Source organism: Populus alba, chromosome 2 (genome assembly GCF_005239225.2).
Source record: "Populus alba chromosome 2, ASM523922v2, whole genome shotgun sequence".
Taxonomy (NCBI): domain Eukaryota; kingdom Viridiplantae; phylum Streptophyta; class Magnoliopsida; order Malpighiales; family Salicaceae; genus Populus; species Populus alba.
This window is the reverse complement of record NC_133285.1, coordinates 18,231,904-18,247,775: the sequence shown is the minus strand read 5'-3', so window position 1 is coordinate 18,247,775 and position 15,872 is coordinate 18,231,904. Positions and strand designations below refer to the sequence as shown.

The window sequence follows — 15,872 nt, the reverse complement described above, 5'->3', positions numbered from 1 at the left end:
GCTAACTATCATTATTACCTCTTAAATCTAAAAACAAGGTGACCAACTATAATATAAAAAAAGATAAAATATTAGCTAAACATATAAATAAGCTATATATCGACAATGAAGTAGCCATAAACCTTATTAAAAGGTTTTTGGATTTAATTGTTATTTATCAATGATAGGAAACAATAGAAATGTTAATGTTTTGGCTTGAAGTATACCATACTAGAAAATAAAAATTGATCATCATGGTATCATTCCTATAGGATCGTCAATCAATAAGTTATTGATAATATTCAGTAAAGATATAAAGATGCACATAATAGTACATACTCTATGTTAAAAAAACACACTAAATAACGAAGATAGGATTAAATTGGCCTTTACACGGGGGATGGAGTGAAATATGAGATTCCATGTGTCAATTATAAAAGAACAATAATTATTCACAACTAAAAAAGAAAAGAAGCTAAAATAAATCGAGTACAATAGAATTGATTATGCTAAAAGAGTCTTAATCTACTAGAAGCTTGAAAAAGTAATTAACTATGTGACCAGGACTCACGATTGACTAAAGAAAAGTGATTGATCATAATAGTTTGAACACGCATAAATAACTACAAAGCTTAATTTATTTAGAGCACCAGTCTTTATCAAAATAACTAATCAGAAATCACAAAAGTAGTTTAGAATTCATGTGGTATGAACAAATAAGAAGTTTAATTTGTATTAAGATTCAATGAAGTCTTTTAATCTTATATCGATATCTATATAGGACTGCAACTATATATTTAGATAAAATTCTAATTCTTTACGAATATAAAGGGCCACATGGTTACTTTAAAAAATAGTCAATCTCATATATACAATTTCAATACAAATTTATCTTTCTTTCTTTCTTTTAGTTTTTATTTACATCTTTGTTTACCCCTTTATTATTTTTATATTACCTTTGAATTCATGTAGTTCATCTTCCTATCTCTCTATCCCTCCATTTTTTTTTTCTAGACGTTGTGTTGCCTAGAATAGATTATCTTTTTTTAATGTTAGAAAATCTTGGTATTCCATATTTCACTTGAATTTATAAGGTTATTTGTCTGCATCTTCTTGAGATTAGGTTCTTATTATGTAGATTTTTCTTCTTAAAAGGTAAAATTGATTAGCTAGTACTATAATTTATGAAGAGATTATCTTTCACATCAATATATTTTTATACCCAAAAGCCAATCCTAAAGTACCTTGCACACCCACTCTCACACACAAAGAAAAACACTTCACCCTTGTGTTTTTCACGCTTTAAAACAACTTATCTTTCACGTATTTAGAATGGTCAAACAATTGGTGAAATAAGGAATGAACAAACTTCAAGGTTACCCCAATCAATAGGAATTTTTCCCTCGTACTTGTACAAAACCTGAGGATGCATAAATTTTTTTCTTAACCAAATGATTGGAAATTCTTATTTATCTCTAGGTTATGAGCCACACTATCCAAACGGGCCTATTTATTTTTGTGTTTCAAAAATATTTTTTAAAAAAATTTAAATTTTTTTATTTTTTTATTAACTTCAAATTAATATGTTTTTAGTGTTTTCAAATCATTTTGATATACTGATGTCAAAAATAATTTTTTAAAAATAAAAAAATCATTGGCATATATTTTAACACGAAAAGTTATTTGAAAAGTAACTGCAATCACACCGCTAAAAAGACCTCTCCATCAAAAACTTTGGTTTTCACCATGCTATTAAACATTACATTACCAGATGACATACCAACTATTTATACTTTGAAAATTTATACTTGAATGGCATAAAAACATTCCTTTCTAGAACATGAAACACAAGTAAAATCAAATGTCTAAAGATTACTAGTTTAAGTGTTATAAATTTTATAGTACTGATCCTTTCTAGAACATGAAACACAAGTAAAATCAAATATCTAAAGATTACTAGTTTAAGTGTCATAAATTTTATAGTACTGAAAGTTTATATAATCGTTAATTTCATCTAGATTCATATAACCCGACCATATCATATCAATTTCACCATATGATTAAACGAATCAAGGAGAAAGGTAAGAAGTGAAAGGGTCTTGTCTTCTTCCTCAATCTTGACATCAATTTTTATAGTTGATCCAATATACCATTGAGCACATTCGAGTGATCCATGAGATGCTTCAGATGTAACTAGTTGGTCAAACTAACTCTTTATCAGATAAATTTTTTGTAACTTTTCCCATATTGTAGGCATCACATCTTCATCTATAATAAACGCTGTCATCAATACAAAGTTGAATCATGTTCACATACTTCAATTCCAACTCCTCCCACTCGTCTTCCTTCATAAATAACTCATTCAATGGAAAGAGAAATAACAGAGATGCATGAAGATTGGCTAACATGGTTCAACAAGATTATGATTATGATTTTTATACTCAAAACTGAACACCCACTTCCACATTTAAACAAAACCCAATCCCAAAGTTCCTTGTACATCCGTTCTCACACTTGAAGAAAATTTATTAACCCATGTGTTCTTCACACTGTAAGGCACTCATCTATTTATAATGGTCAAACACTTGGTGAGCAAAAAATGAATAAAGTTGGTGACTCAGTTTGCAAAACTCGAAAGGCTACTCTACTCTTACTTGATCCCCACTTCATTTATTTAGCCTCTATTCCAAGAAAAAAGTAAGTAATACCCCAACAGAGAAAACATGTCTTATTGTTTAAAACCATCCAAAATTCCTATTTCCAAACTCAAAATTCGGTTGCTAAACCAATGGAGTAGACCGGACGGCATGTTTCCGGTGAAAGACAATTGAGAGAACCTTTAGTTCAACAATTGCTACTTGACCTTTATTTTCTTCTTAGTGCAAATAAACTTTATGGTTTGGAGTGAATTATCTCCCCGCTCCTTTCTTAAAAGAAGATAAAAAGAAAACTCACGGTTTGAAATGAATTATCTCCACGCTGCTTTCTGAAAAGAAGGTAGACAAATGCTGTGTTGAAATTGCATTATTACCTTCCTCTGTGTTGAAGAAACTGTGATGAATTATCTCCACTTTGTTATCCTCTGGAATTCGCCCACCTTCCCAGAAGTTTCTTCTAAAAAATGCTCACATGACCTTGGCATCAAACGGCTGATTAATTTAATGTATTCTAGACCACCTTGTTATACGACACGAAATTATTGCAGCTAAATGACACAAGTAGATATGTATCTTTCGGCTCTGGCTAGTTCCCATAAGTCTACTTTCATGGCTGTTCATTGTGCTCTCATTATAAATTAATTATTTTTCTGCAAAGACTTATTTGCTGGATCTTTGACATTTTAATTTCTTGGGCCCCATTCAGAAAAGTTTTTCACAAGGATGATTCCTGGCATCTGCTTAACAAAGTTCCTTGTGGCACCACGTACAAGGGCATCCAGGTTCCAATGGAAAGAAAAGGAGATGGCTATGGCCAGCACATAGTATACATTCATTTGTCAAATTCTTGATCTTATTCAAACTAACTGTTGCTAGGTCGCTATCAGTGAGGTCACGCATCCGTCCACAAGGAACAGGATTCATAAGTTTTGCCAATTTCTCTGTATAATATCATGGCCCTGTATTCTTTTATTGGACGTTTCACATTGCTGGTCTATCAATTTAACTTTTCGTTGTAGTGAAAGAGAAAATCGAACTCTTTTTTTTTTTTTTTCGAAGAATTATTCAATGGTGGCTCCACACCAATTTCCTTGTGGTTTCCAACTCTATTCCTAAATATTTGTGTACCTTATCAAAGTCCACCATGTTTATCTCCAACCACAATGCTTCACCTTCAAACAACCTTCTTTTGATCTAATATACCTTCTTTCGCCTGTGGCGATCATGGACTTGGATTTTGAATTCGAAAGACATAGCAAAAGAAGAAAAACCAAGCTTGAAGATGATCCACAAACAACTGGAATGGAGCTTCTACCGAGGGAGATTGCTCAAGATATACTTTCAAGATTGCCCATCACTTCTTTGGTGAAATTCAAGTGTGTCTGCCGAGCTTGGCGTGCCGTGGCGCTGGACCCTGAGGTTGTATCTTGCTCAACTCAGGATACAGATCCTTGCGTCATCCTTCACTGCGACTTTCCCATCAGAAACAATCTTTACTTCGTTGATTTCGCTGCCCACGACGAAGAAAAAGAGAAGGTGAAAAGAATTCGAGCACCCTTTTCTTCTATGATGCCGGAGTTTGAAGTGGTAGGTTCCTGTAATGGTTTACTATGCCTATCCGACTCGTTGTTCAACGATTCTCTTTACATCTATAATCCTTTCACGGGCAGATATAAAGAGCTGCCAAAATCCTTGCAGTATCCTGATCAAGAAGTGGTGTTTGGGTTTGGTTTCAATCCCAGGACTAATGAATACAAGGTAATTAGGGTTGTGTATTATAGGAATGGGCATGGCAGATACCCTCGGTCACGTAGAATCATTTATCCACTATCACAAGTCCAAATCTTAACACTAGGCTGCCCTGGATGGCGAAGTCTAGGCAAAGTGTCATACCGGCTAGTTCGCCGGGCATCGGAGACCCTGGTTAACGGAAGGCTTCACTGGGTTAGCCGACCGTGTAGAAACAAGCCTGCCCGCAGGCTGGTCTCATTCGACTTGACCGATGAGCAATTCCGAGAAGTCCCGAAACCGGACTGCGGTGGCCTAAATAGGTGCGACTATCATCTAGCGGTTCTGAGAGGCTGTCTCTCTGTTGCTGTTTATTGCAACTATGGAAGACTGGAGATCTGGGTCATGAAGGAGTACAATGTGAAGGGGTCATGGGTTAAAGAATACAGTATTGGAGCGTACATGCCAAAGGGTTTGAAGCAAAATCTCGTCCGACCTCTGAAGATATGGAAGAATGCCTCAAATGGAAGGGCTGTTAGAGCTCTATGCGTGTTGAAGAATGGTGAAATCCTGCTGGAGTACAAGAACAGAGCTCTGGTTTCTTATGACCCCAAGAAGGGAAAATTTAAGGATATCGACTTACAAGGGACGCCAAAATGGTTCCAAACAGTAGTTCATGTGGGCAGCCTGAACTGGATCGACACTCCAAGCGACTAGCACAGCCATGGATCGGGTCCTTCTCCCTTCGTGAGTTGATCTCTCCTTGTCCTGAAACAAAAAAAAATTCTGTTTCTGTTTCAATTGTTCGCTTTCATCATTAGGTTCTTCACTAGACTGTCAAGCCTCACACGCATTTACAGACTCCAATAATCAAAGTATATTGGCGTGTATGAATATTGAATATTAATTTTGGATCGATTGCAATGCAAGAGAATATTTGTGTCTCATGTAAGAACTAGACAAGATCAGTTCGTATAGATTAAGATTAATCCCTTGAATTAGTGGGTGTTAAGTCCAGCTCCCCCTCCTCTGCCGCTCGAACAATCACCCAACCCTTCCTTTTTTACATTAACAATTAACCACTAATGTAAGAATTAGTGTTAATCCTAATACACTAAAAGAGTTCCGTATTTTTCCTTGCATTACTGTGTTTCACGGTGAATGGTATTGCTCATTGAACAATATTTATTTTTTGTTTTAGTAACTCAGCCTTTTTGTTTTCAATTTCATTGTTTTGTATGATATTTTACGTGTTTATATTTTATTTTCCTTGTATTTTCTTGACAATTCAATGTGTTTGGTAAAATTTTAAAACTGATTTAAAGGCCAATTTCACGAAAAAAAAATTAAAATTGTAATGTTAAGAAAAATTAAAAGAAGGACCAAAATAAAATAAAATAACAAAAACCTAAAGGGGCTTTTTTCTTATTAGCACAAAAAAGCTCGCTTCTGTCCAAAATTTTTCCATCCACTGCCTTGTAGTCCCTATAATTTTAGGATTTTATATTTACATCCTAAGCTTCATTTATTTCACGTTTCAGTCCCAAAATTTCAATCCCTATAATTTTATATTATTATTATTATTATTATTATTATATTATTATAGAAAATGTCTTTGAATCAATGTATTAAAATAATATTTAAGATATTATACAATTATGCTTTAATTTTTTAAAAATATTAAAGACTTTTTATGATGATATTATTAATTGCTTTATGAATAATTATATATTAACCTAATATGTGAAATTTCTAAAATAATTTTCTCATTAATAATGAATGAGAAGAAAATATTTATTTTTTAAAATTTTTATTGTAAGTTATTTTATAATTTTCTCAAATATGTTATGCTTATATTTTTTTAATAAAAGTACATTAAATATATTTATTCATGATTTTTAATTTTTTTTATTTGGAACTTGTGTTCACGTTCATAATAAGTTTTGACTTAAAAAGCAATACTTAACATTAAAAAAAAAAAACATGTTCTATTTTTTTTCAAAATAAAAAAGAAATGCATGAATAAAAAATCTTTCTTTATTAAAAAATATACATTTTTTTTCTTTTAGTTTAGATTGTCATAGTTTCTTCAAATATTTTTTTTCTAATTGCTAGTATTTTTTATTCAATGAATTATGTTGCTAACAAAAACCTCTTTTGTTGTTAAAAAAATAATACATGAATTAGAGAATCTAGTTTTATCAAAAAATAAAAACATAAAAAAAAAAAAAAAAAAATTGTTGTCTTTTCTACAAATATTTATTTTTGTTGTTGTATAATAAAAAAATAAATTTCAGAAAGCAAAGCTATTAAACTTAGTTTAGTTCTAGATCAAGTCACAAGTTAGAAGTAAAACAATCTAAAATGTCAAAATTTTAATATTTTAAAAATTATTGCTATGATGTCATTATAATATTTTTTTTAAAAGTCAAACACCAAGTTGAACAAGTTACATGTAGAACTATAAGATTAATTAGGTTATATCAAATTAACTCCTTTTCATTTTAATTTTAAATTAGGCCATTGCAAGTGGCTTGATCAATGAGTCACTAGGTTATTCTGCCAAACCAATCTAGATTTAAAAATACTATCAAAAAGTTATTATGGTGGTGTGTTGGTAACTAATTAGTTTTAAACTAAAGGTGATATGACAAATCAAACAAAGCTATTCTGTATTTTTAAAAGGCTACATTTTGTGGTTAAAATTACAAAATATACTAAAACAATTAGGTAAATCACTATAATAATTCATAAGATTGCAAAGTATTTTTTTTAATCTCATCCTTAATTTTTTTTTTTTTTTTAAATTGCAGTTGTTTTTGCCTAAATTAACTACCAATTTCTTAAAAATTTCTAAGGAGAGAAAATAAATCAACAAAAGAAGACCAAAATATAAAACAAAGAGAAAACCCATATCCAATCTCAAATTCACCGGAAAAAATTATATTTAATTCACCTATTTTTCCTTTTCTTTCTCTAAAATTCCCTGTAATTTTAATTTTGATCTAGGAGTTTATTTTGTTAATATTTCAATTTGTGAAAGGAAAGTGAAAATCTCTTGAAAACAATGAATAAGAAAGAAAGTTATTGATTTTCTACAATATAGAGATAATTAATGGCTGAATTTAATATCAACGGATTCCATTTGACGAAAATAGTTTAATGATAATAACTTTTTTTTTTATAAACATGTATAAAACAGTAGATTAAGTTCTATTTATATATATATTTTTTATTGATTTTCAATTTTATTTTATTTTAGTTATTTTGGGATGTTCTGGAATCGGTAAAAAGTTTTTAGAGATTTTTATTGAAGTGTTTTAAGATAGAACTTCGATTCTAGGGGTCAAAACGAGTCGGCAACCTAAAACTTCGATTTACATCAAAAAAGAGTTCTGGTCAAACAACAACGAAACATGGAAGGGGTTCCTCTGCGTTGTGCGTGACAGCTAGCCCAGAGTTCAAACAAACTAATAATCGGGGAATATTTGATGAAAGTCCTCCTTCATTATCAGCAACCTAAAAAGGAGCGGCAGCGCTGGCTAGCTTTTCAACGGCCACCACCGAAAACCAATCTATTGAAAAATTCCTTACCGAACATTGGATTTATATAGAAAGGAGCCTTTGAAAAAGTAGGTCACCAAGAAGCCCCTCCATTGCCCAATGCACCCACAGTAGTGGTTGCCTTTGAAAAGAATTCCTCGCCTGAGATGAGTTTTTCTTATTTGGTCAAACGTAGTTTTCAGGCTCCGATACAGCAACCCAATAAAGTATACAGAAAATACACTCACATGGTAGCTTTCAGGCTTTGACTCCCTGAAAAGGTTTTTACTAGCTAACCAAGAAACTTTAAAAGGACACGATGGTTTTTTGTTTTTATTTTTAATGGCTATCTAAGTTGTTTTCTTATCGATTCAGTATTTTTATGGCCAAGTTGATAGCCAATTAGGATTGATTTATTGAATAATGATATAATTAAAAGATGAAGGATCAAAGTGTAAAAGGTTGAAAAATCTGATAAAGAGAAAAAAAACTTGATTGACACTTATTTAAACCAAAAAAAAATTGATTTTAGTTTTAATAAGTTTCATTTAATGAGAGGAGTCTCATTTGAGTGTTCTTTAACCTTCTCATCACCTGAAAATGATAGATTTTATATAAAAAAGTTTTTTAGTATAGAGTTGATATTGGGTTTATAGACCGATTTTTAGGTTATTAGTGGTCATATAAAAGTTTATTGAGGTGTATAATGTATTTTACATGTGTTTTTGGTCAAAAATAAATTGAGAACAATTAGTTGCATACATCTAAAAAACATATTACCTACCTTTATTTCTTATAAAAAATAAACTTTGGGGTGTACGATGTGCCATCCACCCCATTACCAAATAAAGAAAAATAAGGGTTGTCACGCGGGTTTAGTTTGCCAAACCTATTAGTATCTAGCATTTTTTTTTTCTTTTCTTTTTAATTTTTTTTCTTAATTAATAATTTTATATGTATTTTTTTTCAATTTATATTTAAATCAATGCCCTCTCTCTATGCTTTTTTATAAAAATTATTTATTTAGCATTTTTTGAAATAGTAGTTTTGTTTTGTTTTTTAAAAAAACTATTTTAAACATATTTAGCGTTTCAAAGAGATATTTCTAATTCATCCATAAATCTTTTTCTTATATTTTATATAAATAAACTTTATTTTCATGATGTGTTTATAAAATTAAAAATTATTTTTTTTTGATAGGAAAAGGTAACATTTAAGATAAAAAATGACATCTTGTTCTTCAATAGAAAAAATCTAGTTCAACAAATCGTCAATAAATTGTCATATATTGTTATCGTTACTAAAAATTCTAATTAGTTAACAACAAAGATTTAATAAGTTGCTACCTAGTTAAATGTATTATATGCTGAATTTACCTTTTACAATAAAAAATTTGTAGATTAATTATACAGTGAAATACTTAGAAAAAAATAAGGAACCTATAAATAAATAAAAATTTTGAACTTTTTTATATTAAAAAAAAGGCTCGTTCGGCCTATATCAAAATAAAAAATGAAAGGAATTGGACCGTGGCCCAGCCCGGCCACAGTTTTTTTTTTGTAACTGGGACACGGCTGGGCAAAGCAGGAGGCACGCGTGAACCAAATCACGCGTGCATGAACAGTGGAAGAGTAATTAAAATTCAAAGTGCACAGTGAGTGAACTGAAATTGTGAAGCGGGGGAAGACGAAAAGCACTTACCTGTGCTGCTGCTCCTGAACATGAAGACGAAGTTGCGGGCAATCGACTGCTGCTAATTTATCTTCCGTTTCCTTGGTTTCTTCTGTGATCTTCCTTCTGTTTTTTTTTTTTTTTTTTTTTTTGTATTCGTATTCTTTTTGTTCCTTGTCTTTCTGTATTTTTCTCTGTATCTCCCTCTTCTGTCTCTGTTTTTCGGTCTTTCTTCTGTGTCTCTCGTGTCTATGTTCTCTCGTTCTGGCCCTGTATTGTTCGTTCTTGTTCTCTGTGTGTGTTGATTTCCTGGGTTTTCCTCTCTCTCTCTCTCTACTGTTTTTTTTTCTTCCTCTTCTCTGCTTCTCTGGTTTGTTTCCCCCCAGCTCTCTCCCTTCTTCTTGAGGATCTTCTCTGGCTTATATAAAGCCAGAGAATGCCATGCGTTGGTAAGGCAAACGAAACGGACTCACATGACCGTTACAGCGATAATAGAGACGCATCGCGGGGCGCCGGCGGGGCGTCCCTTTTTTTCCCGGTGGGATAAGATGAAGAAGATGAATAGTCTTCTTTGCAACGGCGTCGTTTTGAGATGAGAGTGATCATTTTCAGTTTGGTCACTGAATATTTGAAATTTTGTAATTAAGCCCCTTAATCAGGAAATTCCCTCTTCTTTTTTTTAATTTCGCCCCTGGGTAATTTGCAATTGGTCTCCTAGAGTTTAGCATTATGCACAAAACAATCCTTGGTTTCTGAATTATTCAATTTAGTCTTTAATTGACTCTTCAACTTTTAATGTTTTTAAAATTACCCCTAGAAAAATCAATTAAGCTCCCTACAATACTCCCGGCTCCCGCCTTTTCACTTTAGTTCTTGGACTTTAATTTCTTGCAATGTTGACCCAAACCAGTCTCAAATTTTGATATTTCTTCAATTAAGTCTTTGATTGCATTAATTAATTAAATTCATGTTTAATTAAGTCCCCAAACTTGTTAATTCTTCCAATTGTTTGACCAAATTGACTCCTAAATTTAATTTCTTTTAATTAAAGCTTTACAAATCAATTTTTATTGCAATCAAACTCTTCGTAAACTCAATTAATTTTTCAACAAAATATAATTGAGTTCTTAAACATCTGATTTTGGATTTTTTTTTTTAAATTGAATTTTTTTTTTGTCAATAAGACCTTCATCAATAAAAAATAAACTATTAAATTTCAATCGTTTTTATTTTTAAACTTTCCTCAATCAATTTATGACATTTTTCTGAGTGTTCTGACATCCATTTCTCACTACTACTATTTTTTTAAAGTTTTCTTTTGACTATATATTTTTTGACTTTTGGATATTTTTTTTTTGTGAAACCCAAAAATTGAATAACAATAATATGTAAGAATTGGGTTTTAGATTTATAGATCTATTTTTTTCTCAATTTCTAAAAACACATTAACAATACTTACATATTCATTCTTTTGTGTAGAAAAAAATATTTAGCGAAGCAAGTTAAATAGACACTTTAATACTTTTTAGAAAACAATTACTGGCGTAAATTATTTTTTTTATTTTATTAAATGCAAACATAAATTTTATTTATGATGAGAAATTGTTTTTGTCAATAAAACATGTTGTAAAGATCTCCATATTCCTATTTTTGACTCAAAAACATTATACGACCTCCATTGATTCATTGCAGCTAGTTAAATAGCTAGTAATTATGAGTAGGCAAACTCTTATAAAAAATATTCAATTAATTTTTTTTTTTAACTCTCTCTCTCTCTCTCTCTCTCTCTCTCTCTCTCTCTCACACACACACACACACACATATATAGAGGGAGATATTTGGACAATTATTATATGAGATTTATGTAAAATTAACATCATGAATTATTCCATAATAAGACTTGCTGCCAATATCTTTGGTTTTGGTTCCTTCTTCTATAACCCCAATTGAAAAAAACGAAGAGATAAGAAAGTATTTTGGAGACAGTGGTTAAGAATCTATAATGGAGGGCGACCTCAACGATCAAATTAGTTATCTTTATGCATAGAGGTATGAAATTATCTAGTGTAAAAGATTTTAAACAAAAAATATTAAGGTCCAAGCTGGTTCCATGCATAATTATATATAGAGTGGCCATGTTGTTGGCCATAAAAGAAGAGATAGAATTATTTCATCCTTTGCTTAATTTTTCCTCATCCTCATCAATGTTTCTCCCATATTCTTCGAATGCTGATTTTTCAGTCTCCCCTTTCACTCTCTGTACTTGTTTATGTCACTAGAAATCAAATCTGCAGAACTCCTCTTTATTTCTACTCTGCGAAGTTATGTTCGTATGAATTCTTTCTCCAATTTGTCATCGTTCTTGATTTCTGGAACAGATCTCTTCAGATAATCCTATAAATAAATATTTAATTTTACTATTTTCCTTTTTGTGAATTCAAATTGCAAGTTTGTTCATTCTTTATTTAACATAATGGCCATGAGCCTTCAACTCTCATCATGTTTCTGTACCAGTTTCTTGCTGTTGCATGTCTCTATCACTTTCTTTTAGCACCATGTTTCATGCAACATCAATGAACTCCGTTTGTCATTAGGAGCATTAGACATGACAAGTTAACAGTGAGCTCTTGCGTTTCTAGACGAATTTCCAAAACCTCCACTAGTTGCCCCACCTGTAATGGTGGTTGGATCGAATTATCAACGCTAGTCCCACTAACAGTGAGCTGCCGAAACTCATCCTTACGAAGGGATTCATGACTAAGAAGTAGATTATGAAGTCTGGAAAAAGAAACTAGCTTAGGGCGAGTCGTTAATGTTATGACAAGATCTTTAAATTTGAAACTTAATCCTTAAATATAAATTGAAATCTGTTGGATCTAACTACTTTCCAACAGTAGTGAGTTTGTCACTGTATTTTTGAACTCATTGTAAACACGTTGTCATGGTTTCATCAGGATGTTGACGCAGTTCTAAAATCGTCAATGGAGATGCCAACGCTGCAGAAAGAGCGCACCACATGTCCCGAGAGGTTTTGCAATCAAGCACCGAAGACAGCACATCTGTCGATAAGGAAATGATCAATGTGCTCAAAATAAGTTAGTCTTGTGGCACCAAGAGTCCCTATCCTTTCAGAAAAGATAATCGGTGTTGGTGATTTTCAAGGAGATGCGATGATATGCTGTTTATAAACCCGAGATAATGGCAACTGTTAGGGCCGGCGGCAGCACCTCTGAAGTGCTTTGAGAAGATGCCACTAACATTCTTTTGAGTAGCTGCTGTTTTTTTTTCGGTAAAGTCATAATGCACTTATGTTAGAGGCATACTATAACATTGTTAAATGTGCACGAGGTACACACTTCAGCAGGCTATTTAACAGTGCCTGAGGGTGCTGGCAGCCATGCTAACAGTGGAATAAATCGACAGCACAGATTTGTGCAGCTGTAGGTTCGTCAAAAAAAATCGGTAGCGCAAATTGTTAACGAACATGGGCTGGACGATGGACTGTCCAGGCCAAGCAGGAAAACTCGTTAAGGGGATAGGCTGACAAGAACTGGGACTGTTGCGGAATTCGGCAACGCAGACAGTGACATCCTTCACACATATGCGAATTCAACAACGCAGGAATTGACAACCTGCACACAGATGCGAATTCGGCATCGCGCAACAGTTTGTGCAAGTCGTTGGTTCGACTTGGCACGATCTAAAGCTTGGACAACGGGCTATCCAAGGCATGCGAGAAACTCAACAGATGACGCAGCAAGAACTGGCAATTGGGGCTACCAGGTGGACATGCAGAATGTGGGTTAGTGGCAGTTATGGATATCCAAGATCATGGGATCATGGGGGCTGAAAACGTGGAGGCTGACCAAGGGTTGCTCTCAACCCACTAAGATTATGGGGGGAAACTACCCACTACTTAGTAGATAATGGGGCCACTATGTTCATGGGTGAACATGGGTGAGATAGTGTCTCACTACTTCCTTAAAAGTAGGAATGAGAGTTATGCCTTGTAAATGCTTGTCTATAAATACTAGTTGCAGCTCTTAGTTGAAGGGAGGCATGCGTGGGGCATGTTCAGCATGTAGGGGCATGCAAAAACATGTAGAGTACGAGTTAGAGACAGCTTGGTGTAGCATGCAATCTTTGAGCATAGCTAGCACACATATGGATTTGTGTATAGTTTTCTTTGTGTACGAGATTAATAAAGGTTGAGAAAGAGTTCCTGTAAAGTTTGTTGTGCACTTTGATTATCTTATTCTACTTGTGTATTCCACTTGCTTAGTTACTAGGCAAACACGAGTGAGATTGATAAGGGAATACTGAGTCTAGTAAGGCACTAGACTGACGCACGGGTTTATTCGAGAGCGAAAAATTACCCCGTGACACATACTATAAAGAATAATTCAAGAGTACAGAAACAAAATTGAAAAGTTGCGGATATATTCTCCACTGGAGCTGCTGTAATGCTACTAGTTTACCCTATAATAATCGGGCCTGTACATAGTCAGCTAAGATGAGCTTTTTTTCTCAATCTTTTGTTTAAAGACTGGTTGTCAACTGGTCTGGATCTTTTTATCGTGTGTCTGTGTGTTTAAGAAATATTTTCTTACATTCATTCTCTTAGTTGATTTATCTAACGTGAAGAAGGATTCTATACATTTGTAGCCGTTGGCTTTGCCACATGTAACAAATTTCAATTACTAATGGAGGCATTGATCATTGTTGTCCTGTACTTGTATTTCCACATTCATGGGAAATTCTCAGGAATGAAGGAGTTGACGAGGAACCACAAAACATGGTCTCGCCAAGCGGAGAAGCGTAAAAGCAAGGCAGAATATGTGCTCCAATTATCAAACAAAGCAGCACAAGATGCTGCTTATTTTATTACATACCAAACCATTAATATAAAATTCATCAACCTACTTGGAACCAACAAGAACATCCCACAAGGCATCTCTGCTCCAAATCAAAGATCAAATGCATCCATGCGGTGAGTTCGCATTGGTTTGATCCAAGTGGAACATTTCCATACCTACACCCCCATTAACATAACGATCCTTTATTAAACCACTAGCTAGACATGCAAGATTCAACCTACACACAAGAACCCACTAGATAGACTTCCACTGGAACCATGCAGCATTCTCCTTTAATGACCTCATTACTCAGTCTTTTCTACTGGGGTTTCTGTTTCTGTTTCAACCTTCTCCTCTGTTTCAACGGGCTTCTGTTCTTCCTTTACTTCTTCTTCCTTTGGGGCTTCGACTGCAACCTCCGTTTCTTCTGCCGGTGCCTCGCCAGGCTCTGTAGTCGCTTTAGCCTCCTCGACAACAGGCTCTACGGGTACTTCCGGCTCCTCTTTTGTCTCCTCAACAACCGGCTCTGGTGTTTCCTTAGGTGTCTCCTCCTCAGTTTTCTCTACTACTGTTGGTTCTTCTGCAGCGATCTTGGTCTCTTCGAGCACCTCTTTAGTTTCAGCTTCAGCTGGGGCCTCGGGCTCCGGTGCCACGGGCTCCTCAGATGCTGCAACTTTGTCAGCTTCTTTTGGCTCTTCATGAGTTACTGCCTCTGGTGCTGCAGTGACCGCCTCTTCTGTGGTGATCTCAACCTTGATTGGTTGTTCATTTTTTTCCTCTACAAGTGCATTCTGCGCTGACACAACCTGCAGGATACGTTATTAAGAGAAAAGAATGTTCACCAAAATGCTGATGAGGTCTTACCATTTGTTATACATAGAGAGATGAATATATGAGTTTTCAAATATGAACATCCACGAATTAAAGATCATAATTAAGATGGAGGCGTTGATCTTGATGTACATTCCATCAGCATAAAACTTATCAGAGTTATATATATAAATAATTCTTAGTGAATGAGTTACCTCAACAGTGGCCATTGGAACTAGAAGGAAAAGAAAGCACAGCTGGGATACAAAAGAAAACTGTAAGAAGCAAAAAGGTTGGAGTAATTATCACAGAAGAGGATGAAGAAAAATTGCTTTGAGTATCTGATGCAGAGTACTGATGAACGAGGGTGGATTTATATAGAGATGTAGGGGGGCTCACTCGAGCGAGTGAGTGAGTGAGTGAGTGAGAGGAGAGAGCTGCCGTTCGAGGAATCTTGGGATTTGACACTACAGCTCACTAAGGGATGTCATTAAAGAATTGGTGGAAGTGAATCGCTTTTTAGAGTATTTTTTATTTATAAATATATTATAATAATATTTTTATTTTTTAAAATTTGTCTTGATATCTGTATATTCAAAAGATAAAAAAAAAATAAATAAAAAATTAA

General features: G+C 33.6%; 2 protein-coding genes across 3 annotated transcripts; one reads left to right on the top strand and one right to left on the bottom strand.

Annotated features, from left to right (window-relative positions):
• The first annotated feature begins 3,635 nt into the window (after positions 1-3,635).
• On the top strand, positions 3,636-14,903 carry LOC118044162 (F-box protein At3g07870). Of its 2 annotated transcripts, none has more exons than XM_073407600.1 (2): positions 3,636-5,111; positions 12,533-14,903. In XM_073407600.1, the coding sequence occupies exon 1, from the start codon at positions 3,861-3,863 to the stop codon at positions 5,079-5,081; it is 1,221 nt and encodes a 406-aa protein (XP_073263701.1). In that variant the 5' UTR covers positions 3,636-3,860; the 3' UTR covers positions 5,082-5,111; positions 12,533-14,903. The 2 variants fall into 2 exon arrangements, with proteins under 2 accessions (XP_073263701.1, XP_034908240.1); XM_035052349.2 differs by lacking the exon at positions 12,533-14,903 and adding an exon at positions 7,708-8,086.
• On the bottom strand, positions 14,426-15,619 carry LOC118044163 (uncharacterized). The gene is made up of 2 exons (XM_035052350.2): positions 15,460-15,619; positions 14,426-15,240 (listed from the first exon to the last, which is right to left on the bottom strand). Exons 1-2 carry the CDS (start codon positions 15,472-15,474, stop codon positions 14,740-14,742), a joined length of 516 nt encoding a protein of 171 aa, XP_034908241.1. The 5' UTR covers positions 15,475-15,619; the 3' UTR covers positions 14,426-14,739.
• Between the last annotated feature and the right edge of the window lie 253 nt (positions 15,620-15,872).